Source organism: Zonotrichia leucophrys, chromosome 1A (genome assembly GCF_028769735.1).
Source record: "Zonotrichia leucophrys gambelii isolate GWCS_2022_RI chromosome 1A, RI_Zleu_2.0, whole genome shotgun sequence".
NCBI classification, from domain to species: Eukaryota; Metazoa; Chordata; class Aves; order Passeriformes; family Passerellidae; genus Zonotrichia; species Zonotrichia leucophrys.
The window spans coordinates 16,518,767-16,546,522 of record NC_088170.1 but is presented as its reverse complement, the minus strand read 5'-3'; the positions used below and the strand labels follow the sequence as shown (position 1 = coordinate 16,546,522).

Below are 27,756 nucleotides of genomic sequence, written 5' to 3'. Positions count from 1 at the left end.
GGTTTGAAGCTTTTAAAGAATTTCTGTTGTGTTTTAGTGCCATCACAGAAAGATACATAATTTAAAAATAGAGCAGCTGTTATAAGACAAGAATGAGTAAACTAAATCAAAGTTCTTCATTGATGCTTCCAGAACTAAGGGAAGTCTTAATTCTGTTGGAATACTGCTGGCTTTTCATTCATGCCAGACCAGGCAGCCACACTGGCCTTTCTTTTGGTAGCACAAATGTATTTTAAGGGAGTTAGGTGTGTTGGGTACTGCTGAGAGCTGAGGCCTGAGCCCCACCTGAAAGATGCCCCAGCCTGTAATGAAAGCTGTTACCCCCGTGGATACAGAGATGTGGCATCCAAGAGATTGGGACGAGGGAGCCAGGATGAAGAGTTTCCTGTGTGGAAAGCAGGTGCCGGCTTCAACGGGAGTAGTGTGAGGAGCAAATAATCTGTGTTGTTGAAAAAGCAGGTGGGCTCCCGTTTGTCACTGTCTTACCTGCCCACACCATGGATCATGACTAATCTTGGTGCAAGGGCGGCTATGAGCCCCCGGTTCACTTGGAGGCTGCGGCTCATCCCTCTCCCCTGCACTCCCCAGCATCCCGCCTGCCCTCCGAGGCCTTGGCACAGCTACAGCGCCCGCACCGCCGCGGGCTGGGTGGAAACGGGGGTGGGGCCGGCATCCATCCATCCATCCATCCATCCATCCATCCATCCATCCATCCATCCATCCATCCATCCATCCATCCATCCATCCATCCATCCATCCATCCATCCATCCATCCATCCCTCCCGTGCCGGCCCGGCCGCGGCTGCGGCTGCCCCGCAATGACATCACCGTGCGCGGAGCCGCCGCCCGCCGTGCGCGGGGCTGTATCGGGGCCGGGGCTGCCGCGCCCGCCGCTCGCCCGCCCCTTCCCTCCCCTCCTCTTCCCTTCCTCCCTCCCCACCTCCATCCCTCCATCCCTCCCTCCCTCGCTGCCGCCGGAGCGCCCGCGGCCCGCGCCCCTCGGCCTCCCCCGCGGCCCGCAGGGAAGAGGATGGCGGAGAGCGAGGCCGAGACCCCCAGCACGCCCTGCGAGTTCGAGAGCAAGTACTTCGAGTACAATGGGGTGCGGCTGCCGCCCTTCTGCCGCGGGAAGATGGAGGAGATCGCCAATTTCCCGGTGAGGGACAGCGACGTCTGGATCGTCACCTATCCCAAATCAGGTAGGCGGGCGGGCGGGCCGGGGCTGCCGCGGCTGCCGGGGCGGCTCCTCGTCCGCTCCCCGCTGGCCGGGCCGGGAGCGGGGGCTGGAGGTGCCCCGGCCGCCCCCGCGGGATGTGGGGGCGAGGCCTGAGCCCGAGAACGGTGCCCTGTATCCAAGGATGGTACCCTGTGTCCGGGGATGGAGCCCTGGGCCGGGGATGGTGCAGTGCTCCGTGTCCAAGGATGGTACCCTGTATCCGGGGATGGTGCAGTGCCCCGTGTCCAAGGATGGTACCCTGGATCCGGGGATGGTGTCCTGGATCCGGGGACGGTGTCCGCTGTCCGGGGATGGTGCCCTGTGGCCAGGTGTGGTGCTCCGTGCCCAGCAGCCCCCGCAGCTCTGCAGAGTTGAGAGCCCGTCCCGGGCTCGGAGGGGGTCGGGGCCCTGTGGAGGCTCACGGGGGGTGGGCACACCGGGCCCAGCGCTGCCCCGGGACCCCGCCGGGCTGCTCCCGAACCGCTGGAGAGCGGCGGTGCCGCTCCGGGCGGGGGAAATCCCGCTCAGCAAAGATGTCGAACGGGGAAGGGCCATGGCATCATTGCAAATATCTGCGTGGTGCACAGGTTCGCTGTCTGCTCCGCAGCATTCCCTCCGTGCTGCGCTCCCTGATCCTTCTGGGAGAGCATGTGCTCCAGGTACGTTCTTGCTGCACTGTCTGAATCACCAGAAAGGCCCCCTGGTCACAGTACAAGGGAGTGTTTTGTCCAATAAATGCTTCCTTTGGCTGTTGCACACCGTTTGGGTATCTGCTTGTAATGCTGTAGTCTTGATTTTTTTATCCTCTCCGTTTCCAAGCAAAAATATTTAAAGAGAATTACCATGGATGTAGTGCAGCCTGCAAGGAGACAGACAATATGGGAGCTTTGTACCCCACCTGATAAAATCAGATAAACTCTTTTGTGAGTGCATTCTCGAGTGACTTTTCCTGACAATGAGATGATCTCTTTCTAGGAAATCTGAAGTCCACTGGAGATAACAGATGTCAGCTCTGTAAATGCCCTTGTAAAACGATGTTTCAGTATTGTAGGTTTCTCACTTACTTCATTGTTTGTTGTGTGAATGGCTAATGCTTTTCAATTTCCTGGTGTGCTGCTTCAAGCATGCACATTTCTACAAAGTAGCATCTACTATGCTTTTATAATTTCTCAACCAGTTTCAAACATTTGTCTTTACATTTTTTTATATTTTGTTGCTGACTATGCTCTTAAAGACTGGCAAGACCTTTGTAGATAATCCATTAGATAAGGGAAAATGAGAAGATGGATACCTCTCAAAATACTAGGATTAGGAATAGACAGCTACTTTTAAATTGTTCTTTTTAATTGTCTTCTTCAAGATTTATATGGTGCGTGCAACACCAACTCTGTTAAATTCTTTGTGGTTTAAGATTTCAGTTTTGAGAATCTGAGGCTACAGTGTTCCTGTGTTAGATTTGCACCCCAATTTCATGGTGGCATCTTGTTAAATATCTTCAGCCAATCTCAGCCAGCCACAATATCATTAACAGCTGGCAGTAGCTTAGTTTTGATGGCTAGACAGTTGGCTGTGGAAAGCCAGCTTGCATAATCATATTTAATTTGCTGGTTTGTGCATATAGTAACATCATATTTGATCTTTTGGGGCCCCAGTAACAGGGAACTGCCCACTCAGAAAATGGACATGCTGCAAGACGATTTACTGGCAGTCACTGGGAGAAGGAGGAGATGGGTGAGATATGGGGCATCAAAACTGAAGGTGCAGTATTGTGTGGATGAGCTGGAGGAGCAGCCTTGAGATCAGAATAGGATTTTATTTGCCAGGAAGGAGAATGCTTGGGTGGTGAGTAATCTGATGTCCTTGTTGAGGGAATAGGCTCTGGACAATAATAGCATCTTCAAGCTCCACATTCTTGTAGCCCAAAGTCTACCAAGACCCTTGGAAGTTTGTTTTGTCAGCTGCTCCTCTGTGGCTTACAGCTTATTTAGGGCTTCAGAGGGGCAACTGGCTAGGGACAGGCATAGCAGCAGGAACTGGGCTTCTCTAGGATGGTTCCCACTGATTTAGCCAAGGTCATGCAGAAAGTCTACAGCAAAGCCAGGAATTAAATCCAGAAGCCCATTTCCTAAACTCCAACTTCATCTTGCTGCCTCTCTTCCGCTTGTTCTGGTAACATTCAGAGACAGAACATGGCTGAGACCACTTACCTAGTTTCTGTGAATAAATTGTGTTTGAACGATAGTTCAAGAAAGAAAAATGCACCAATGTCAAATAGGTCCAACAGAAAACTTTTTTCTTGTTCCTAAGGAAATCAGCTTTGTTCAGTGTAGCAGCAGTTTTCCATCTGCTCAAACTATGGAAAATGCCCAAAAAAGTCTGTTTGCTGGATGTGTGAGAGGCCAGAGCCTGTGGCTGCAAGCAGAAGGCTCCAGCAGTAGCTATTGACCATATGGTGGCTTATTTGGCAAAGAAAATCCACAAGTGGCCAGGACTGCTTCAGCTGTCCCAGGGACTGGTGAAGTGGTCTGGAAGCCATTTGGAAGCCACCGTACACTGCAGGAATAGACAACGCAGCTCCAAACATGTGAAATGGAGGCGGTGCTTGGAAATAGTTGCAGTTATTGGTAAATTGGGAGTGACCCAGGAAGAAGCTGTTCCAATAATGGTAGAAAAACAAATGTACCAGTGGCCTTACTGGCAGTAATGTAATAAGCCTAATGGAAAGTGACTCTGCTTTAATGTGATTTCCACTGAGGGATGGCTGAATAATGATATCTCTTATATCTTTAATTATTCTTAACACCTGTGCCCAATCAATGGTAACAGCTTTTGGGAGCTTCTAGACTATGAGAAACTTTATGCCTAAAACCCAGAGACTCAGGTATATGAATGTGTGTCTGTGTTTGTGCATATGGGAGTACTGTAATTATAGAAAACCTTTTTTATCGTGATGCATAATTTAAAATCAGGTGTGCTACTGAAGAAATGAAGTAAAAAGTTTCATCTTCCACATAACTTTGTTGTCTAGAGTGGACACACTGAGTGGGACACACAGATTTGCAGGAGAAATGTAAACCAGAATGCTGTTCTCTATAGTGTGAAATAACTGGAGCTCACACCACAGATAAGATACAGCGGCACTGTTTATAGGGAGCACTGTGCCTCTGCCACAACTTGAGCTGAACCCTCTCATCCTGTGGATTTCCTGTGCCCTACTTGAAAATTAAAATTCTCATCTGTGAGCTTAAGCTACAGAATTTATGGAGAAGCAAACTTTTCCATGATGTTCCCTCAGTCATCATGCTGAGAGACAGGTTAGCTGTTTGCTAACATCAGTGATTTCAGTGGAATTAAATCAGTCCCTAAAGTGTAGTGTTTGGTTCAGGTTCACTCAGTGTTTTATTGTGTCATACAGTGTCCCCCTGGCTGGACGTGATCTGTCCATGTCCTTGCTCAGAAGTGGTGCGCAGCAGCTCCCTTCATGCCATCTTGTGTGTGCTCTAAGTGGATGGGTACTTGGTCTTCTCGGGTCAAAACCCACAAGTTCATGCCTTTTGCAAAACTGGTAATTTGAGAAAGTGAGCTGTTTACATTAATAATGAAGCTCTCTCTCCCATGGCGATTATTTTGCCAAATAAGTTTTTGGAGTTCTGTGTGGAAAAATGTCAACTATTGAGCAAATATCAGCTTCAAGTCCAGCCAGTTCATGAGAACTTGCATTTGGTGCCAGACAACAGGTGAAAAGAGCAAATGTTGCCTATGGCCTTACCTTCTGGGGGTGTCTTTCTGTAGATTCTCAATTTCCCTTGTAGCACTGGATTTTTGTAACTACCCTTTGGCTGCTAGGGAATATGATGGCTCTAGACCTTTGCCTTAATGAAGTGCCAGCAGTGATTTTGTGGGTCATTCCAAGGACAGCTTTCACGTGTGTATATTTACTGAGTTCTCCTCTTTGGAATTCTTTCACACTCACCTCTGGTGTTACATGAAATGAACCAGGGAAAGTCAGTTTGAGTTGTCCATTTTGTAATTTGTTTGAGAGGTTCTGTGTGTACAGGTCATGCCTGGGGCAGTGCATTGTGTGCACAGGGAGGTTCTCTGTTCTCCTCCTGTTCTGTCTGCCTCTCCCACTGTGTGCACACCTCCTTTATTCTCCTATTTCTAGCACTCCTGAATCCAACACTCCCTCTTGCTGGGTCACCAGGATGTGCAGTCCCTTCCCTGGCTCATGGAGGAGCTCTGTCCTTCCTCTCCCTTACAGTCTCTCTGCATTCCTCCATGGCCCATTTCCCTCATCCCATAGTCCCTGTTCTGTTCTTCCCATGCGGGGACTCTGTGTGCCCTGGGATTTTCCTCTGTTATGGGGAAGGAGTCGTTTGATGCATTGACCATTACAGCTATGGCAGGGACAGCTGTTAAACTGTGGGATCCAGTGGGCACAATATAATCAGCAGTTTTCCTCTTTGTCTGATTCCTCAGTAAAAGTGATAGCCTTCAGCTTATCAACATCTAAAATATTGTTTGATTAGACTCAGCACTCAAAAGTGTCTGCACTTAAGGCAAAGAGAGGCTTGAACCATTTGAGATGTAGACATATGTGCTTTTTCTTTGGATATGAAGTTGGTTTAAGAATTTATTATCTTTGGCCTCTTGTTTCTTCCCCTTCCAATGAGCCTTAGCTGTCTGTGGGACCATATTATAAAACAGATTGGCAAAATCTTGAATAAAGAAACACATTACAAAGAAAATGTACCAAGTAGGTATGCCAAAATCTTGCTTTGTTTATCTTGTTCAATCCTAGTTTTCATGTTTTCCACAGACTGTAAAAATCTCCTGGAAATGAGGTTATATTTCCAGGTGAGATTGATATTACTGTATTTCACAGTAACAGTCTTATTATTCAATATACAGAGTATTGCTGCTTGACTAAGTTCCCGTGGCTGCAGATACCCAGATGGGCACAGGTCAAACACTGCTGACAGTCAGTCCTGATTTGCACAGTCACAACTGAGAGGAGAATTGGGCTGAAGGGTTGCCCAAGGATGTTCCTGAGCTGTAGGAGGCTCGGCTGGGAGCTGTCAGAGGGACGTGTGGTAGTTGTGCTGGATTGCAGAGGTTTCTCTCCTAATGGCAGGTCCGAGTGGCCTTTGTAACAAAGGCTCCTCAGGGGATACAAGCATCCACATGTGCTAAATTGATTGACTTGCCTTAATTTCAGGTGTTCTCATATGGAACTTCTCCCAGCAGTTTTGTTGGCATTATTTTAAAAAACAGCTTTGCAGTTGCAAAAGAGCCGGATTCTGCAGTGCTGGATTTATAGTGCTATAGCCTCTGCAGACTTTTGTTGCCTTGGGCTTAAACCATTTTCATTTAGAGAATTAATGCAAATGTTACTGGCCCAGAGGCATGCCTTGAGAAATCATGAGGGTGGCTTAAAAATCAATTTTTCACACAAAATACATTTGGGATTTTTTTTCTTTCACCTCTGGTTTTTGAAGCAATATTATGCTCTGTGACATGGAATGATGAGAAACCTCTGTTAGTTTCATGAATCTGGATGAGCAAGTTGATACCTTTAAAACCAGAAGAGAGCATGGAACTTTTTCTCTCTGACAGTAACATCGCAGTTATTTGGTTTCTTTAAGCAGTGTATAAAGCTCAGATATTGTTCTGTTTTAATGACAGATGAATGTGCATCAATTCCTATACCAGCTAGAATGAATGGAATTCTTTTTCAAACAGGAAGGGAAGAGCGAACTGCATTGTGTGATAGAGATGTGCTTTGTGAGCTGTCTCTTTCAGGACTGATGGACAGGATCTATATTTGAATCTGATTTCATGTTCTTGATGACTGAAATTGTGTTCCTTCCACCACTGAGAAGAGTAAATACTCCACAGCCTAAACTCACTCCATTCAGGTGCAGAAGGTGACTCTGGTAGATTAATATTTCTGGGGGTTAGAGCCACTGTGCTTTGAAAGTCTGTCTGAAATGGGTCTATCTTGTTATTTATATATAGCTCAAAATACCTTCAGGTATTGGCTCACTCTTAAATGCTGCTAGGTAAAGAAATTGTAAATAAAACTATCAAAAAATAAGTCATTGAAGACAATGTTTAGTTTGCCGCTGATGCATTTGACTTGATATCAATGTGAGTAGAATTGGATAGGTCCTTGTATGTCTCAAACTTGAAATAAAAGCAGAAAAAAACCATCTGTGGTCAAGGGAAACTCCTTTTATTTTCCAGATAGCAGTGTTTCTCTCATGACCCTTTTATCAAATCAGTGAAGAGATGTTACTAGAGGCAGAACAAATGGTTCAGAAGACAAAGAATTCTCCAGTTATTTAATAGGTTTTGCTGGGTCTTTTGCAAATGCTGCAGAATCGCTTCCCTGCTGTTAAGTAGTGCAAAACTCAACCTTTTTTTTTTTTTTTTTTGTAAACAGGCATAGGAAAAAAAAAGGAGAAAAAAGGTTTTACCCTGGGTAAAAAGTGTATTCTGAACATGTGAAATAATTTTTGATTGTATTAAATGATAATGACCTCAAAAACTGAAGAATTAGAAAATTATGTAGATCAGCCTGACCCACCTGCCAGTCATTCTCATTTCATGTTAATGTTCATTTGTAAAGATATTAATGAAAGGAAGCAAATGGCTTAATTTTTTAATTCTTATTATGCAGTCTAATTAAATGAAGGTTTTTCTCTTGTTGGGTGCAGTGGAGGCATGAACTGTACGCACAGTTGAGAACCTCTCAAACACCTCATGCTGAGGGGAAGGAACTACCCTGTTTTGTCTCAAAAATGCTGCTTTAGAAGTGATACGAGCATTGGGACACTGGGCATGCAATGTGACTTCATGGCTGCAGATTCTGTGAACAGGGATAAATCATGTTATCTTTTTGTCTGTTTTCCACTGGATGTGTTTCTTCTCATTTTTCATGTATAATGGTAAACAGTTCTCATGGGCAAACAGATGTCACCTACCATATATATTTTTTTCCTGTCAGGGAGTTGTGCAGAGCCAGAAGGGCCCCCCTGAGCCTCCTTTTCTCCAGGCTGAGCCCCCTCAGCTCCCTCAGCCCCTCCTGGTGCTCCAGCCCCTTCCCCAGCTCCGTTCCCTTCTCTGGACACGCTCCAGCCCCTCCATGTCCATTTCTTGTCCTGAGGTTCCCAGAAGTGCCCCAGGATCTGAGGTGCGGCCCCAGCAGTGCCAGCCCAGGGGACAGTCACTGCCCTGGCCCTGCTGCCACACCATGGCTGGCACAGCCCAGGTGCCATCGGCCCCTTGGCCACCTGTTGATGCAAGGCCATGAGAAACTCAGCTTAACCATGCAGTCCAAAGCCTCTTTACTGCTGGTCAGGATTGCCAAAGTAGCACAGAACAGCTACAGGCATTGCTGAGGCTGGATTGCTCTCTGCATGCAGAGCTGAAATGCGCATTAGTAATGATCATTGTCACTGCTTATATGGGATCACCAGTGCTTTCTGTCAGAAAAAGTGTCTTCTCTTCAACCATTTTGCTGCAGCACTGTAAATCTGTTGCCTGAAAGGGAAAAATCTTGTAACAGTATTAAAATGATAAAATAAAAAGCAGGTCTTTATTGGAAGCTTACAGGTTTCCCCATGGTTATGGGCACACCCTGCATCAGATTTCCACAATTTTTATAAGTTTCACAAATGATGATATCTAACAAGTACTGTCCAATTAGAAGAGCAGTTGGTTAGGTAGTTTTCCCCCAGGTTCTGTCCCATTAGAATAGGTTCAGTGGCTTCTTTGCCCCATTTCTTGTTGTATCTTCTCAGATTCTGGTTGAAAAACAAAATGTCCTTGAAGGTTCCCTTATTGAAAATCAGTCTTTCAGGAATGTTTTAGAAGATTACCTTATTACTCTAAAATCTAAGAGAAAGGGTAGGAAAAATACCAGGATATAACCATGTATTATCAGTCCACAAAACTATGAATATATGAAAAATGTATAAAAAAGCTAAAATCTTTAGGCATCAAACCCACGGTGATATCGGTTGGCTGATCCCCTTTTATACTCCCAAAAAGATCTCTTTCCATTTCTGATTCTGAAGAGCAGCAATGGAAAGGGTTGTGGCTGGCTTAAAACTGCAGTCCAGCTCAGTGAGGGGGGACATGGGTACCTTGAGAAGAATGGTTTTGCTTAGTGCAGCTATAACTCGAGTGGGATTCTGTGTGGGACAAAATGCTTTACTCCTTGACCTTAGACAAGCAATAGCTGACTGGACAGGTTGTGGTTTTTTTAATGTATGACCTGTACCTGCAGCTGTTTCACATTATATTATTGCTGTGCTGCATTCTTGAAACTTGACCACCTAATATGTGCAAATGCACATTTTGTGTAGGCAGGTCTTGCCTAACAATTTTTCTGAAAGGGTTTGAAGCTGAGGCAGAGAATTGCCTTTTGAGTAATGAGACATCTTCTGACATTATTATGTGGGGAGAGGAGTATGTTCACAGCCTGAGATGTACCTCAGTAGTACATACAGGTAGTATGAGATCTACCTCAACACAAGTGCCTAATAGAGGTGCCCTGTTGTTCCCTGATTTCTGATCCTGTACCTCAGTCAGCAGAGCTTGCTGTGAAGCTCTGTATTTACTCACAGACCATAATATGACTGTACAAGAGAACACAGTAATAGAGCTGTCCCAGAAATCAATGGAGCTAGGGGTAACTATGCAGTTCTTTTCGATGCAGTGAAGTCCTTGAGTGTGATTTTAAAACCCAATGACTTGTCATCACGCTAAAGTTCTTTCCTACATTGTTGTCCTTGGTACAGTGTGTGAAAACAAAGGGAAATTAGGCACAGTGGGAGGACTTTCAGCTGGAGATGGTGAGCTCCTGCTGGGGTAATGTATTATGCAATTGAGGCATGTTTCTTGATATAGGTTCTAAGAAGATGGGAGAATGGAACTGCCAGAGGATGCAAGAGGGCCGGCTACAACTGACCTAACAATTTTACTGTACTGGGTTGGCTTTAGACCTGGTCAGCCTTAAATAGATGTGGAAAGGGGGAAAAGAAATGTCATTCTGTCAGAGCAAGCAGTCTTATTGGCTATTTCTATGTTCCTGCATGTAGTATGTTACGTTTTTTTGGTCTAGCCTTATGGATGTTGTGCTCTCTTTAACCATGAGAGCATGTTTGGTTGGTGAGTAGAAACTGGAAGAAAAATTAACCCAAGGATATGGGGCTTTTAAGGGTCTGCTTTTAAAGGTGCCTGTGCTAGTGCAGGGTTGTTAGTGCCCTTGGCCTGCTGTCCATCATTCCTGGTAGAACAACAACGTGCAGAGTATTTTGAGTGGATGCATTCCGATTTGTCCCACACAAAATTTGCTACATGAATTCATGCCAAAAGTAGATATGGCAGATCTAATTTTAAGTAGATTGGGGCAGTTTGTGTGAAGTTACTCCATTAGTGTTGACACCTGGTGCAAGACAGGGTGAGCATCCACAGATACGGACAGCCCAGCTAAAGCTTCAATAGAAGAGTGAAACCATTTTCCCTTTGAATATCTGATACCAAGAGATGTCTGTAACCAGCCAGTAGCAGCTGTCTGTGAAGGACCTGTGACAAAATCCAGGATACCTGGATATGATGAAGTCATGGATGTAAGGACAACCTTGAATACACAAATCAGGACTCTTCAATCAGAAGGCAAAACGAAGGCAAACTTTTGGCCTGTTGATGTTTTTAACAGTAGATCTGTAGACCTGACTCACAGTTCTTAGAGCTGTTAGGATGCTACTTACTCAGCCTTTGCTGCAGAGCGTGTCAGGATGTTGTGGATTATTAACAAGGATAGAAAAGAAAGGCTTTTTGCCCCAGCTGTCCTCAGCAGAAGACTTCTAGAGCCAGATGAGCCTCTCTTCTTCAGGGAATCAATCTCTGTGGGTGTGGGTTTGGCTGTTCCACAGATCTCCCAGAGAACAGGTCCTGGTGTGTTTTATTTACTAGTGTTGCTGCAGTTTCAGGACCCAGCATGCTCCAAAGGAGGTGTTTTGCTCCAGGCTGGTGTTTGGTGTGGGCAATAGTGGCCGCCTGCCTGGCTGTGTGGGTGAGGCTGCCCCAGCTGTCAGTGCCAGGGCCCAGACGCTCTGTGGTTGATGTGCACTTCTCATCCCGTCCTCTGTTGAGTAGTTAGTGTGCTAATGTAAGGGAGAATCACGACTCAGGCCACTTAAAAAAAATAGTACTAATGCATTAGCCAAAAATAGCTCTGCTTTGTAACCAGTTCATTAAAGCAGTGCTTTAGGATCCTGTATTGGACATAATAGCAATAATTCTGTGCATAATATGTGTGTGTAAACAGTTTGGTGACAGCATTTTTAGCAAACAGAAAGTAGGTTTTCCTCCTAAATAGAATGGGGTTTCATAGTGTGCTGTTTATAGCCTCTGGCAAAACATACTCAAAACACAACTCAGAATTAATGGACCCATGTCTGCAGAATTTAGCCCGTTGGTTTTGGTTCAAAAGCTGGTAGCTGCAAGAAGAAAAATAAATGATTATGAAATCTAAAAATCTAATACTGTGCTTACTGAATGTTGCTGGAAGTTGTGTGTTTAACACTTCTTTTAAATCCAGTCTTACTTAAATTGTCCCCTTTACTTTCAGAAGGTTTGAATTCAGGCTTGTTGTGTCCCACAGACTCCCTTGACGGTTACCTATTGACTATGTGGCATTTAGGCCATATAAGAGGGGCATTAGTCTTAAAGGATGAGTAATCAGTCCTTTCTCAAAATTGGGCCCTCTGATAAATATTTAATTGGTCAGTCAAAAGAAATAGTGTGGCAATATAACATCACAATTTCAGTCTTTATTCTGAATCCCCAGTCTCATTTAGGAAAACAGAAGAATTAGAAAATATGGTATCAAGGTATATACATTATTTTTATTTTTAAAATGCTAGTCATTAATGAAAACCCCTATTCGTAAGCCAGGTGGAATTCGAATTTGTAGGAGAACTTCAGCACATAGACCTCAGGAGGAGATACTTTATTGTTTTGGAAGTTTTTTTTTTTTCTTCTAATGGAAAATCTAATTTTCCCTGCAATATTGTAGGGTGAGGATGAATCTGTCATACTGACCTGAAGATTTACACTGCAACTGGCCAAGGAGGAATGAGCTTGCAGGCAATTAGAACAACAGTGTGAGGCTCTGCTGTACAGCACTTACAGACCAGTCTGGCAGCTTTGGCAGCCCTCACTTTTAATGAGCACTTGCATCTACCAATGCTATAAAAAAGTTATGAGTCATAATGGATCTGCTGCACTGGATTAGCCAAAATTTGGTCAAGCTCTGGCAGATCAAACAAAGTACAGATAATTGGGGTTTTAAGATTACTAACAGTAGTATTTCTTTATTTTAATTTTCCATGTGGTTCCATACAAGGAACTAATAAAGGGAATATACCGAGGCCTTTGCATCCTTAGGCTGCAGCTTTGTCCTGTCTTAGCTGATAAGAGAGGAGAAACTGAAAGAAACTACCTTAGGAACCACATAGAGAAGTGAAATTTCACTGGAAATCTTACGGTTTTATATCTGCCACTTCACTTTGAACACATCTATGATACGTGGTGACTTCATAGGAGTGCCAGTGGCCAGAAAGAGTTGAGAGAAGCCAGAGAACATCTGCACTAGAGAACATTTCTCCCTTCCACAGTGACTAAATTTGACATTGAAGACATGTAACACACAGAAGGCAGGAGGAGCAGCTGTGTGTTTCCCAGCCGTGTCTGTCCCCCTGTGCTGCCTGGCTGCTGCTGCAGCAGCTCCCGAGGAGCAGGGGCAGAGTGGCCCTGGTGTGACTCTGCTCCTGCTGCTGAGGCACTGGCCATGGAAAGGGCACCAAGGAGGAGTTCCCAGTCACAGGGACTGCTGGGGTGTGGTGGGATTTGTAATGAGTCCTGGTTCCTGTGCATCATTAAGTAGCCCAGGAAAGCACAGTGCATCCCCACCAGCAGACTCCTGTTATGTAGGGTATAGAAATACAGGCTCACAGATCATTTTAAAAGGTCTCCTAAATGCACCTGCAGATTCTGGCAGGTAGTAGCTTCTCACATCTGTTTCCCACCCCCTCTCTTTCCAGATATTGTGTGATAAACTGGAACACTCTGTTCTCCTGACATGTTTTATTGACATAGCAGAGGAGCTTGTCAGGAAGAGCATTTCTCAGGTGCTTTGCACTGAAGTTCCTCAGATGCAGACTGCCTCCATTTTAGCTGGAATTGGATAAGTGTTCATGAATTCCATGTCTGTTTTGGCAATATGACCTTAGAGGTAGCAGGGTGAGCAGTCTTCCTCCTGAATGAAATGTTGCAGATGGAAGAAGAAAGGGTAGAATTGCTGGGAACTTATTAATGTGGCATTCAGTGCCCCATGTCCAAAGGCTGGCAGTTAATCCTGTTTTTCAGTGATTATCCTATTGTGTTTTTCCTTCTGTACCATCCCAAGTGAGTTGTGCATGTACATGTGCAGGTGTTCAGCAGCACAGGGAGGAAGCAGTGAAGATACTGGAGATGCACAATATCCATTGCCGTGGCAGGGCCAGAAATGTAGGGGCACACTTTCCTCTTCTCTTCTCTTCTCTTCTCTTCTCTTCTCTTCTCTTCTCTTCTCTTCTCTTCTCTTCTCTTCTCTTCTCTTCTCTTCTCTTCTCTTCTCTTCTCTTCTCTTCTCTTCTCTTCTCTTCTCTTCTCTTCTCTTCTCTTCTCTTCTCTTCTCTTCTCTTCTCACTTGCCTCACCTTTTTCTTCTGTCCAACAGGTGTCATAATTTTCCTTTTTTTGGAAAGTCTCTGTGACATTTAAATCTGGCCAGGCTTTGTGATAGACTGGGATTGCTGGCATTATTCACATAATCTCCATTGATATTCTCAGTTTCAGAAATTTACTCTACTTTCCATCCATAAAATGATGGTTCTTGCAAATCTCCACAGAGATCACTAAATCATCTGGGTCAAATGGGTAAGGTATCCCACCTTATTTGGCTTTTCAGCCAGCTGGTGTTCCCAGGGTTGAAGATGTTGCCCTAGCAGCCAGGTCTGGAATTTGGGCTGCCTGTTGCTAGGTTAAGTCATCCTTCCTAAACCAAAAGAATATTTAGCTCTGATACATTTAATTTGAGTGGGTTTTGATCTTAGCAGAGATGTGAGGAGGTCATATCTATCTAATTATACTTATAAAAGCTTTTAGATTTTTTTTCTTTTTAAAACATTAGGCTTGTGATATTTTAATTTGTTCTTTTAAACAGGAAACCAAGTCAATGATAAATTTTTTACCTGGAGCTTTTGGAATTTTTGTGTGTGGTAAATAATAATTGATTAAGGGTGACAAGTAGAAAAAAAATCACAGTTCCCCCAAAAGTTAATTTCCTCGTTTTCATTTGCATTAAGACCCTGAAATTCTGAAGCATAGTAACTGGAGTGCTAATGTGGGAAAAAAAATCAGGCTAAAAAAAAAAATCAGGGAAAAAATACAGTGACTAGCAAAAGAGAAAACTAGCACAGAGATCATGGCTGAGAGAAACTGAGATGAGTGATCCTCCTGCAGGTGTAGGGAGGAGAAATTCCAGCCTACTGGATAGTCCCAGCATTTCTCTTTCAGCGTGTCACTGGTTTTGGTGGAAACTCTTTTAGATGGAGACTTTTGAGCTTCCAAAACCCCCACTTTGGATGGGAAATACGTAATTTCCCACCTCTGCAGTTCTCCATGGATTTGACAGCAATCAAGCCAAGTCTGGGTGCACATTCACAGGTCTCTGGGCATAACCAGGTAAGGGGGTGCTCCCCATGGGGGCTGTGCTTCCTGTCCTGACTTTTTACTTTTCTGGTGGACTTTGTGGAGAGCTGGTGCTGCTCTCCCAAAGGTTCAGTGTGGTTCTGCCTCAACCCTAAAGCCTTTCTGTGTTCAGAGGCACAATAGAGATGGCAGCTTTCTGCCTATGGAGCAGCTGAGCAATGAAAACATAGTTTATTGTGTATCCCCACAGAGTTAATTCTTTTCATTTCATGAAAATAGGGCTGCTGTGACAGCATTTCTCTTTGCAGGTGGAATAGGAAATACTGAAATAAATTATGGAGAACCAGGGTGTTTCCGGTCAGAATAAATATTTAATGAGAACAAGGGTTGCGCTCATTCAGAGTCACAAGGACTGATACTAAAGTACTGTATGAATGTTGATTTGAATGCATAAAATATATGCTTGAACTTAAAAATGCAGAGTGAACAGCCTTGGGGGCAAGTGTGTATTAAGTGCGTGACAACTGTCTCTGTGGGTGATGATAATATAAAAGTGCCTTTTTTTTTTTTTTCATGTCCCAATCCTTTTTAATTTACCCATCAATCAGTAAGTGAACAGTGGAATCTTGGAGTGCTTGCTATCCAAGACTGTTCTTGGAGGTGTGTCTTCTTTCACATTGTATCCAGGCTGTGTTCACTCCAACCATTGGCCTCACTTAACTGTTTCTTTCTCGGATTAAAAAGTAAACAGACATTATTTTTTAATATAATAAAAAATTCTATTAGGGTTTTAGGTCTTGTATTTTGGTGGTGGTTTTTGTTTGGTTTTTTTTTTTTTGGTTTTTTTTTTTTTTTTTTTTTTTTTTTAATTGGAACAACATACATGATTGGTACAAAGGGGCCTGTTTGTGTGTACAGTCTTGTTAGTTAACATGAATTAACTAGTGACTGTTACAAGTGACTTGCAACTCACAAATTATTTTCAAATGGTCATTGATCTCAGAGTTTACAGTTCACCATTCCACAGGCTGGGATGCAGGAGCAGGCTTGGGCTTTGTAACCAGTTCTGGAACCATTACTTGTTCCTTTAGGCAACACGAGAGAGTGGATAAATCCTGGTCTCATTTCCCTTACTGCTCACAGTAAATAATTAATAATGGGTTAAATAATGGGTCTGTCTTTTGCAGTTTCCAGGGTGTCCCACACTCTTGGGATCTTTTCTTCTGAACTGTGGGGTCCCTCCCCTGGCTGATTGTGATCTCTCCCCATTCTGTTCCTCCATCTCACCAAGAGCCTTTCTCTTCATAACCCTCTGTCAAATATCTCTGTTTTGAGGGTTCCCTACCTGCCTGAAGGAAAAGTCATTTTGAATAGTTTCCCTGTCCAAAGCCCTAATTGAAGCACCTATTAATTTTCCAAAGTGCAGTCACTGGCCATGATATCTAATGGGTGCTTTGTAAATGTCCTCAGAGTGGGGAGAGGTGCATAATTGGGGTTTCTAAAGCTTGTGACTGATGTATGGATGTATTTGGGGCTTTATCCACTCCATAACCTGGAGGCATAAATAGGCTCTCAAATCATTGCATAACTGGGACCTTGCCTTCAATTTAGAATAAAGGTCTCTCAGCACAGCCACTAATGCATTTTGTGAACTTGGATGACCTCTGTTCGCCTCATTTTTTAGTTCCTAAAATGGAAATAGTAGTGTTTTGCCAAAGTGACATTTACAGAGGTAAAACCTTTTGTTAAATGCTTTGCAATTCACAGGTTAAGTGATTTGGAAACAGAAGTGTATTTAAATTGTTACTGAAGAAAAAAAATCTCAGGTGTTTTGCATGGAAGATCTACATGCATTTAAAAAACCAAGAGAGCTGACATACTACAATAAAACAGTAGTAATAGACTTAGCTCACAGCAGACTGTTGAGGACAAAAGATGCCATTATTTCTCTGTTTAGGTCTCCCTTCATATGGCTGTGTTTAGATAAGAACTGTAATACAATCTGTTCTCTCTCATTGTTTGGTTTGTGCAGGCACAGGCTTGCTGCAGGAAGTGGTGTATCTAGTGAGTCAGGGAGCTGATCCAGATGAGATTGGACTAATGAATATAGATGAGCAGCTTCCAGTCCTAGAGTACCCTCAGCCCGGTCTGGACATCATCAAGGTACAATTTATTGCAAAGAAAGTCTTCAGCATTTGGGTGTCTTTTTCCTCAGTTCCATGTTTATCACTTCATTTCACCCTGTGTCCTTCTCGTCGCTGGACTTGTTTAGAATGTTGCAATGATTCAAAGTGCTAATAGGTCATTTTAAATTGCTTTTAATAAGCTTCATTGTGTTCTGTTTAATACTTTAAATGTGTCTACATGTCCTAAATATCTTGGCAGTGGGAGTCAAAGTTCCAGGCCTCTCCTGCTTATGTAAACAGGAGCTGGCCAAATGAGGCAAATTTGCTTTGATTCCTTCCCTGAATTTGTGAAAGAGTAACTAGAAATGCAGCTATCCATGCATCTGTATTCCCATTGCTCTGACTTTACACATCTCAGTCTTTAGATCCACAGATCCTGGCTCTCTACAGACACTGTAGGGTGTAGTTTGAAGGGTCTGGAATATCCTGCATGAAATTCCACAGTATCAAGAATCCCTTGAAGTCCAGCTGTATGGCAAATAAGTGTGATCTTGTCCTTGCTGCAGCACTTCTGACAGAGGCACGTCTTGGAATTATTAGGATAACTATACCGGGCCATCCTGTAACAGCTGCAGTGCTGCTTGGACTGAGCAAGCTGAGGCTGGCAGGGATAGAATTAAGCTGCTTGTGGTCAATGACAACGGCATGCTTCAGCCTGCTTTAGGCTGAGAATATTTAGAGGTCAGAGATTGCTCTTCTTTTTCATCTGTGATGCCTAATCCAGCAAGGCTTCAGTGCTACCCTGCTGCAGAAAAGTGGTGGCAATAGTAAGAGGTTTAGTTTGAGATTACACATTCTTATCTATGTGCTAGCAGCTTGATTCAATATGGATTTATTCCATTTTTAATAGCAGACCATGATTTCTGTCATGAGACAATTTTGTATCAAATTACAGAAAAAATATTGTTTGAAAGATGTTCACACATTCAGATTTGGGCCTAATTCTGAGGATAAAATAAAATGCAAGGGTAAAATTTGGAAGAAGTCAGGGGTCATGTTTTCAGAACTTCTAGTATTTTTCAGGGATTTTTAGTGGGGGCATCACTGAAAATAAAGTGAGTTTGACATTGAGAATCTTCAATGGTTATATCTCTTTCTGAGAAGGTCCTGCAAATGGATATGCTTTGAAACAAAAGGGATAAAACCCCAATATGACAAAACCCCCAACACATTATCCAGCCTTTTGGTATTTAAGAACCAGATGTAATTCTCTGACCTGATTTTGAGTCGCAAACTCATGTTAATTTTAGGAAGTGAATTTGTGAATGGAAGTCAGTGTAGTAGAGGGCCTCAAGTGTGCCAGCTCAGGCCAGTTCACGATGTTCCCTGAAGCAGTGGTCAATGGGAAACAATTCTCCCTGCTTTATTTTAGGAGCTGACGTCCCCTCGCCTCATCAAAAGCCACCTGCCCTATCGGTTTTTGCCTTCGGACCTCCACAACGGAAACTCAAAGGTGAAAATGAGCTTGTGTTTGTCTTAACTCTGCTGGCAGCAGTTGTGTCAGTGCTTTGGGATGAGGAAAAAGCTTTCAACAAGATGATTTTCCCCCCATCACAGGTAATATACATGGCTCGAAATCCCAAAGACCTGGTGGTGTCTTATTACCAGTTCCACCGCTCCCTAAGGACCATGAGCTACAGAGGAACGTTTCAGGAGTTCTGCAGAAGGTTTATGAATGACAAGTGTAAGGAGCTGTTCTCTCTGCACACATTTATTTTCATCTCTGCGTTCCTTCTGCAAGTACAGAAGTGAACTGGATAAAGGTGCATTTGTTTTGCATATACAGCAAGGAGGTTGCTACGGATAGCTCTGTGGGGATTGAGATTTGTCCATGCAAACTATGAGCTGGGCTTTTTGTAAATATTTGCCTTACAGTGTTTGACCCCCTGGGTTCAGCACTTTGCCACCAAAACCAGAGCAAAACTCTGGTGTACTCTTCTGAAATTCAGTTTTCAGGCTGCCAGGTACCTCCTAAAAAGGGGTGAATACTCTCAGCATCATTTGATTTCGGTTATGCCTCACTATCAGCTACTTCTCAGGAGTGTTTCTGGTCCTCAGGTTTGGGGTTATTTTCCTGGTAATTCCCTTAATATTTAAATTTCAGCCAAAAATTCAAGGCTCATACCTTGGAAATTAATACAAAATTCTCTAGTTTGCATGGGCCTTATCTCGGCCTGCACCAGTGAGCTCGAGTGAGACTTCATGAGCAGTCTGCTGCTGCCTGAAAAATGCAGCTCTGTGAGGAGAATAATAACCAAGGGACTGCCACACTCTAGCTAAGGAAGAGAAAAAAGTCCTGCTGCCTTTTATTTCTCTGCAATATCTCCTCTGATACCTTAATGTGACACTGAGAATTCACCAGGTACCTTGAGCTCTGAGAGCAGGACCTCCTCTAGATCCAGAGCAGCAAACCTGGAATTTAGGGGAGCTGATGCTGAAGGAGCTGTGTAATACCAAAGGGAAGAAAAAAGTAAAACCTACCAATGGGAGGTGATTTAGCAGGCCTAAAAACCCCTTAGCTGCTCCTTATCCTGCAAGCTTGAGCAGGATTAATGCTCTCCTCCCACTCCAGCCCACCTTCAGTTTTCCATTTGCATTCCCTGGGAATGCAATGTTTGCCTGTAGCTTCTGATCAGGAACTTCAAGACCAGAGACATAAGAAAGACATGTTAGAAGGTCTTCTAAGATAGAAAGGTTGGATGCACTTTTCCATGGAAGTATCCCAAGAGTTATTTGTCTCTTTATCTTGTAGCAGCCACCTGACTTTATCACGACCTCCCAGAGCCAATAAAACATCACAACATGTTCCATGGCCATAACTGTACAAATGGGAGGTTTGTAATGCACAGGAAATTTAGTCACTGGTAGCAGAGAAAAATGTAGAATGCATTTCTCGAGGGGTTGCCTTGTAATACTGGCAACAAAAGAGATTCTTGAGGTTGTAAATACCAAGCACCAGTGGCTGAACCTCTGGTAGAGACACATAAATTGACTGAAATCAGTGCAAATGTGGACTTAATCAGAGAACTGGAAAACAAATGAGTAAAGTTTTGGGGGGAGGGTTAGGTCTCCCATTACATGGGTCAAAATAAGACGCTGCTCTCCTGGGGCTATGAACCACTCCAGTTATTTCTTTTTTTTTATTTATTTCTGAAAACAGCTTAATAACCATAGTGTTCATTTTCCTCATGCCAATCATAATGTTTTTGCAGTAGGGTATGGTTCCTGGTTTGAACATGTGCAAGAGTTTTGGGAACACCACATGGATGCCAATGTACTTTTTCTCAAGTATGAAGATATGCATAAGGTAGGTTAGATGTAGCAAAATGGTGTTTTTATCACATTTAGTATCCTAGTTTTTAATACATAAAGCACAAAATTACATTCTTATGTCCATATTTGGGATCCCTAATGCCTGATACAATTTTTAAAGCACTGGCTTTAAAAATTCAGTAGTTTCTATGGACTTTAGGCATTTTCATATCCATATTAATTTACTGGGGAATCTGCCTGCATGTATAGGCACTGAACCACTTGCAGGGAAGGCAGTGATGTGAAACTGTTCAGTACTTGCTACACTCAGCCCTGGGCATTCTTTTAAAATAAATGTCTTGCTCTATGTGCCGTATCAATGAGGGAAAAAATATATAATCACTGTTTTGTCCTCTGTATTTGGCATTTATTGGAATTATTTAGTTGTTCTTACTGATTTCTGTGAACCAAATCTGAAAACAATGAAGGTATGATCATGCAGCATAAGGTAGATATAATTATTGAGTCCTTACAGTATGCTGGCTAATAAACCCACTTAAATCAGAAATCTAGTGGAAATACTATGTATTTCTTGTTGCAGTAGTATGTTTTTGACAGCTAATGAAAATACTTCAGAATGTTTATTTGACTGGACAGCTAATGCAAACATAGGCAAAACCCAGGTGCTGTTTCTAAATCTGTAAGAAGAAGTCAGGACAAGACTCAGTAAAGCTGGGTAAATTAAAATTCCAGCTTTACTGAGCCTTCTGATGGAGTGGGATTCTAAAAAAAGGTGTAATACAATCAGAGTAAATAAAGTTTAGTCAAAATAATTTCAATTCCATGGTTTTGAATAACTAATGGATTCCTAGCTGTGCTCACCAGATGGTGGCATCACAGCATCCTTCTGCTTCCTGGTAAATATTACTATTTTGTCCTTTCAACTCATACTGAGGAACCCTGGAACTCTGGAGATGTAAATTAATGGTTATTCTCAGAGGCCACCTCCCCAGATCCTTCCCATCTACATGAATGCAGTCCCAGAAGCTGACAAAGGAAGAAGGGCTCTCCTAACATTTTTAGTAATTTATTTGACTAAGGTCAAAATCAAAGTAACTTTTAAATCCTCTGAAATGCACTGGTATTCCAAAGGGATCAGGGTGGGGTGTTCCCTGAAGTGGGAAGCATCACAATTGCTTTTCAGTTGTTCCCTGTTCCAACATCTGAAGGTTACATGACCATGCTTTCTGCCAGCCTGTCTTACTCTAATTGTTCAGAATGTGTTTCTTTTCAGCAAATTGGAAGGTGGCAAAACTTCAATGCAGTGGTGTTTCTGCAACTTCTGCACTTGTATTTTTCACACTCACCAGGGTATAACTTACTTTGCAATATTTAAACTCATTAAAAATGTGATTTTAATTATTGTGAAATAACCAGGTTTTAAATGGTCTCTTGCAGGACCTAGCGACAATGGTTGAGCAGCTGGTGAGGTTCTTAGGAGTTTCTTATGACAAAGCACAGCTGGAATCCATGGTGGAACACTGCCATCAACTCATTGATCAGTGCTGTAATGCAGAGGCTCTTCCTGTTGGCAGGGGTATGTTTAAAACCCACAGCAAAACTCTCCTTGGAGAAGTTGGCAGTAACTCCCAGGGTGTGTTAGATGTTGGCAAAATATTGCCATGTAAAGGATGGGAGGGAGCTGATTGTTGGTGCAATTGAGGGGCTGGGCTGTTTTGAAATCAGGTTAGGTAGAAGTGACTGAAAAGGATGGAAGAATCCAAGATGAACAGTGTAATGTCAAACCACTCCATCAGAGAGTTTGTCTCACTTTGATGGATTCAGCTCCTTGTGCTGAGAGCTCTGCTCTGCTCCTTCTGACCTCTGGCATGCCAGAGCCCACACCTTCTTACACAGTTTGTCCTGGCCTGAGCCCTAGGGTTTAATTAGATCAGTATTTTCAAGAATAGTAGATATTTCTTATTTGGAAGGCATAAAATTACAAGGAACCACAGTGTCCCTTATAAGCTTTTTATTTTCATTTCTTACCTCAGCTGTTTAAAATGTGTTTATCTTCCAGATGTTTATTCTGGTGAGATTCTTTCTCTAAGAACCTGAAGGTGCCATGTGATCTTTTAATACATCTGTCCTTTGATAAGAAATCAAGTCCTTTCAGTTGCCTTTGAAAAACATAAGAGTGAACTTAGGCTCCCTCAGATTATTTTCTGTGGTCTGCTCTACATCACTTTTAAAAATGAGGCAACCAAGTCAAGATGGTCAGTTCATATGTTACCCCTTATATGCCTTACCCTAACCTAAAATCACTTCATACACTAATTTAATCCACTTCTACTTGGACCTTTCCCTTGTTTTCCACCCATAGCAGTGGTAGCACTTTATGATACAGCATCACACATGAAGCACATGTTTATCATCACCACAAAGTTTCTCAGAGGAAGCAATTTGAAGGTTATTGTCCCTTACTCAGGGGTTATGACAGGAATACCTTGGTCGTCTTCTGTGTATAGAAGCCCTTTCCATACTACCACTTTCAGCCAGCCTTCCTGTGATCTGCAAATTATACCAGCTGCAATTTTTATTTTTATTTTCAAATCTCTGATGAAAATGCCAAATATTACCAGCTCCTCTTGACTACTTATTCTGTGTTAGCTGGTTATTTATTCAATTATCACACATTTGGTTGGGACATCCCCAAGTCCTTGGATAAGGTGCTCATGTGGATGCAAGGCTTTGCAAACAGCAGGGTTGTGTTCTACTTGTTGGCCCACATGTAGCCTCTTATTTTTACTGTCTACATATGTTTCAGAAAAAGGCCCTCATGTTGTAATAGAGAAAGAAGGGAGCTGCAGCACTTAATGTGATGCTTCGTCATTTGTTCACTGTGTGCTTTTTAGTATAAATATCCTTATTTTGAATTTCTTTTCTTTGCTGTCTTTGGCTTTTACAATATTTTGTTACTCCAGAATGTAGCTTCATTAGCAGTGCTTTGTTCTTTCTCTGTTCGTTTCTGTGACAAAGAATGGTGGCAATGACATGAAAGCTGACTGTAATTTGTTTCAAATATTTTAATTTGTCATTAGTTACATTTAATTTATTATTTTGCTTTATTTTAGTTCTTCATATTTTTTTTCTTTTAGCTCATTGATCTTTACTCTGAAGATAACCCTGAACTGCTGTGAAAGCAGAACAATGATTAGATATGTTACTTGTATTTGACTCTTATCACATCATAATTTACGCAGTTGCATGATTCAAATCATAAACCAGGTGGGTGACTTTTTGACAAGCTATCAATTGATATGGTAAAAAAAGAAAAGAATTATTAAAAACAATCCACTGTGTATGTATGTCATTTGTAGAACTTGTCATTTGTCCATACATGTTTTTAGGGAGACTCAGAAATTAAAGGATTTTTTTTTTGCCAAGCAGAGGAAGAAAATACTTTATTATCATTATTGAATGGGAAATACAGGGTTTTGTGTTTCATGCTGTACTTTTTGCTGTTATAGTTGCCAGAGCAAGATTTAAGTTAGCATCAGGTATTTATGATTGTGTTTTCTTAATTTATTCTTTTAAAAATATGTGAGAAGTTTGTTGAAAACTATAAATGGCATTTTCAGTGTCAGGTTATTCTGGTCTTTGGATCCTGAAAAGAAATCAGGACCCTTTCATACCTTCAGGATTTATACAAAAGCCCTGCTTTCATAAAATGGCCCTTGCCACACGTGTATACTGTCAGATTAATAAGTAATATGTAGATGTTTCAGACAGTTTTGTCTTTGGTCTCAATTATATAGTTTCTGCATAAAAGCAATGGTAATTGAATTAAATGGGTATTCTTCTTATGCATCAAATGCATAATTAAGCTCCCTGCATGTAGCTTTGTCCTTGCTGTTATGATGAAACTCTGGTAGCACAGTCCCAATTCTCCTTTCATTTATTCCAGTTGAACAAGTCTGGATTTTGTCTTTATCTCCAGCATAAATGAGAAGAGAATTGGGCTTCTCGATCTGGTTATTCCATGGAGCTTTTTCAGCCACAAGTAACCCTGGCTGACTTTGAGTTAAATATATTTTGGGCTGCACTGAAACAGTTGTTAGGGGGGCTCCTGCCTTTGGCTGGTAGGTTCAGCAGGGTCACCAGGTTATGTTATGTCATTGGTTGGGTTCCATAGGTTAATTCATATGAGGAAGGTGCTCAGTGTCGATATTGGGTCCCCCAAAAGCTGTTCCTCCTGTTCAAAATTAAAGTGTCAGTGGCTCAACTTGAGTACATGGCACTTGTTCTCTTTCATAGATAGAAATTTGTATTTAACAAACAAATATCTCCATGTTGAGAAATGGAAATTCATCTGTTAGACATCTCTAGACACAAAATAATAGAAATTAGTAATGAAACTATTATACTCCAATAGTCAGTTTTATACCCCACATTCTCTGTGCCTTTTGGATAGTTCTCTAAGCAGTAGGTGCATGAGGCATGGTGATTTTGTAATGTGTTCTGAGCTGTTGGAATTCTTAAACAGCCATAGCTTGCACTGAAAGAAGAAATCCGCATTTAAGTGAGCACCCAACCCGAAATCTCTGTTCATTTCTGATTAAGGCCAGAGTAATGTCTCAGAGAAATATGAATTCTTCCTGTGTGACACTGGGCTGGTGCAGCTGAAGATGTGTTTTATTTGAAGGCTTTGCAAGCGTAGTGCCAGAATAACTGGGTGAGACAATGAACAGCTTTAGGTCTCATTGAGCTTTCAGAGAAAGCCCAGACTGATCAGAATCTCACAGCTGGTACTTGGTGCCCAGCACAATTAGACTGTAGGTATTTGGTGTCCTGTTACATCCACTCTCTGACCTGTATTCTTTCTCTGTGTTTCAGGACGAGTTGGGCTATGGAAAGACATCTTCACTGTTTCAATGAATGAGAAATTTGATTTAGTTTATAAACAGAAGATGGGAAAATGTGACCTCACATTCGATTTTTATTTATAAAAAATGCATGCATATGATATCCAGATATAGCTAGAAGTGCTTTATGCATTCATTTATTACCTGCTGGACAAACTACTGTAGCTATTATGTGTAATAAGATTTAAAGAAAGAAAAACAATCTAAGTAAACCATATCAGATGCAATTATCTTTGATCCTGAACAGCTGTTTATCTTCTAGTATTTAAGTCCTTTGTCCACATGCAAGAACTTCTCAGACAATACTAGAACATTCAGCTGTTATGGAATGTATTATATAGGTATAAGGTATGTATAATATATGCAACTAGAATGTACACTTTTTCAGCCCCACATTGGTTATTTAATGTGTTTTATAAAAGCTTGTCACTAGAACCGAAATGAACATCCGTAAACCAAATAAAAATTTATTTCTGAGGGAAACAAGTAACAGGCCAAAACAGTATGCTAGAATGATCTCAGGGGTTAATTGTCACATTTATTTTTATAGCAGGTATAGCCAAGTATAAATAAATCCCATTCCAAAATAGGAACTAATCCAAGTGGGGTTCACATTAGGTTCTGCACACCCTTATCTGTGTGATTTGAGCAGGTTCTGTGCACTGGCACACTCTCGGAGACAGGGCTTGTTCTGATTTACAGCTGTGATTGTCAGCCTGATCCCAAATCCCAGCCATGCCTTTATGGACACAGCTCAGAGCTGACTTCTTGATGGAGGCAGTTCAGCTCCATGCCCAGGGACAGCGGATCGAAGATTCTTAAGCCCTTAGCTCTAGGTCACTCCCTCGAAATGGGGCTTAAAAGCCAGGAATCTGGTGCAGGGACTTTCCTGAAAAATCAGTCTCCAACCCATGTCACTTTGCTGTGTGAATTTCTCCCTTTAAGGGCAGCCCCAAAAGTTAAGGTGCTGAAAAAGCTCCAGTTCCACTAAAAGTTGAGGGCACTTAGCACTGCTTATGGGTTGTTCTCCTGGACTCCACCAGACCTAAGGGGGAGATCTGTGCCAGTGTAAAGCAGGCAAAGGGAACTGCAGCATCCGAGGACGAGAGTTGATGGATATGCCAGCAGGTGGGAGTATTGCACAAATATCCATGCACAATACGTTCCAGGAATTGTTAGCCATGAATGATCTGGATTATAATCAGGATTCAAGTTTATTTCTCTTATCTTTTTTTGGTCTCTACACAAACAGCCTGAAGGAGGCTACTATCACTACAGATCTCTCCCAAATTATTTTATTGTTCCATGATGTAATGTCATCTATGCTTTTTAGGTTCTCAGCTGCAGGAGGCCCATTTTTTGCTAGTCAAATGTTCAGGCTCACCAAAAACTATGAGGAAGGACTAGTTTTTAGTGTTTCAGTTCTGTTGGGAAACTGTCAGTTCAGCACTGGCAAGTGGTATAGCATGATGTGGCTTGACAGCACTTTTCCTTGTATATTTGTGAGTGAAAATGCTTTCAGTGAAATTTTATTTCTATTTTTATATTTTTAGTACTGTATGAATATTAAGCACTACACATTATACTTCTGTGCTTGCTTGCTTACTGAATAAAAGATGTGTTCTGTGCATTGTGGCTGCTCATTTTCTAGACCTCCCACTCAGGCCAGGTGGTCTTTGCAGACAAACTACAACAAACTGCAGGAACATGGGAGAAGAAGAATTTCCTCTTGCTACAGAGAAAGACAAAATTCCCCCACAGTTTCTGCAGATTATAGTCAGAGGAAAATTTCATTAGCACAAAAAATCTACTTAAATCACTTAATCCCGAGGATGTATGAACAATACAACCTAACATTTCTGAAGGCACCAGGGAATCCTGCTCTGGTTCTCAGAGCTGCTTTCCTTTGCTGCAGCTGATGCCGAAAAGTCAGGAATGTCCCACAAACACATTTCTAACAGCCAGGTCCATCCACATGCCATTGCCTGTGCAGAGGGCCACCAGCTGCCAGGCCACGTCACCTGTGCTGAAATTCTGCCTTGAGATCTCTGGTACTTTAAAGCATTTGAGCTTTTCTATCAAAATCCAGGGACGGTAAACTGCTTCCTTGAACTTTCAGGACTCAGCCCAATGTTACCAAGACTCTGCACAAACACAGACACCCCTTGGCCCAAATTGTCTGTGGAGAGAATGCCTCATTGCTACCAAAGCAGTGCAAAAGAAGAACAAAAATACCAGAAAACCAAGAGAGTTTCTTTTTTTTCTCCTCTCAGCATTCCACTTAGGTGAACTGCTTCTGCTGAGGGGACTGCTGCAAAGTTTGTGCCCTGTCCAGATTTCTCAGAGTCCTGAAGGTTCAAGTGTTTATTGCTTTGAAGTTGGCCAGGACAGAGGAAAGACAAGAAAGCTGA

General features: G+C 42.4%; 1 protein-coding gene across 1 annotated transcript; it reads left to right on the top strand.

Moving 5' to 3' along the window:
- Nucleotides 1-668: 668 nt before the first annotated feature.
- On the top strand, nucleotides 669-26,973 carry SULT4A1 (sulfotransferase family 4A member 1). Its single transcript, XM_064701748.1, has 7 exons — nucleotides 669-1,199; nucleotides 17,015-17,145; nucleotides 18,541-18,621; nucleotides 18,726-18,852; nucleotides 20,381-20,475; nucleotides 21,879-22,017; nucleotides 25,317-26,973. The coding sequence occupies exons 1-7, from the start codon at nucleotides 1,031-1,033 to the stop codon at nucleotides 25,427-25,429; spliced, it is 855 nt and encodes a 284-aa protein (XP_064557818.1). The 5' UTR covers nucleotides 669-1,030; the 3' UTR covers nucleotides 25,430-26,973.
- The last annotated feature ends 783 nt before the right edge of the window (nucleotides 26,974-27,756 follow it).

Excerpts from the sequence above, each read along its gene's own strand:
- SULT4A1 (XM_064701748.1), top strand. The coding sequence starts at position 1,031 with ATGGCGGAGAGCGAGGCCGAGACCCCCAGCACGCCCTGCGAGTTCGAG. Across the intron at positions 18,622-18,725 it reads TCCACAACGGAAACTCAAAG|GTAATATACATGGCTCGAAA; the intron begins GTGAAAATGAGC and ends CCCCCATCACAG. Across the intron at positions 18,853-20,380 it reads AAGGTTTATGAATGACAAGT|TAGGGTATGGTTCCTGGTTT; the intron begins GTAAGGAGCTGT and ends ATGTTTTTGCAG.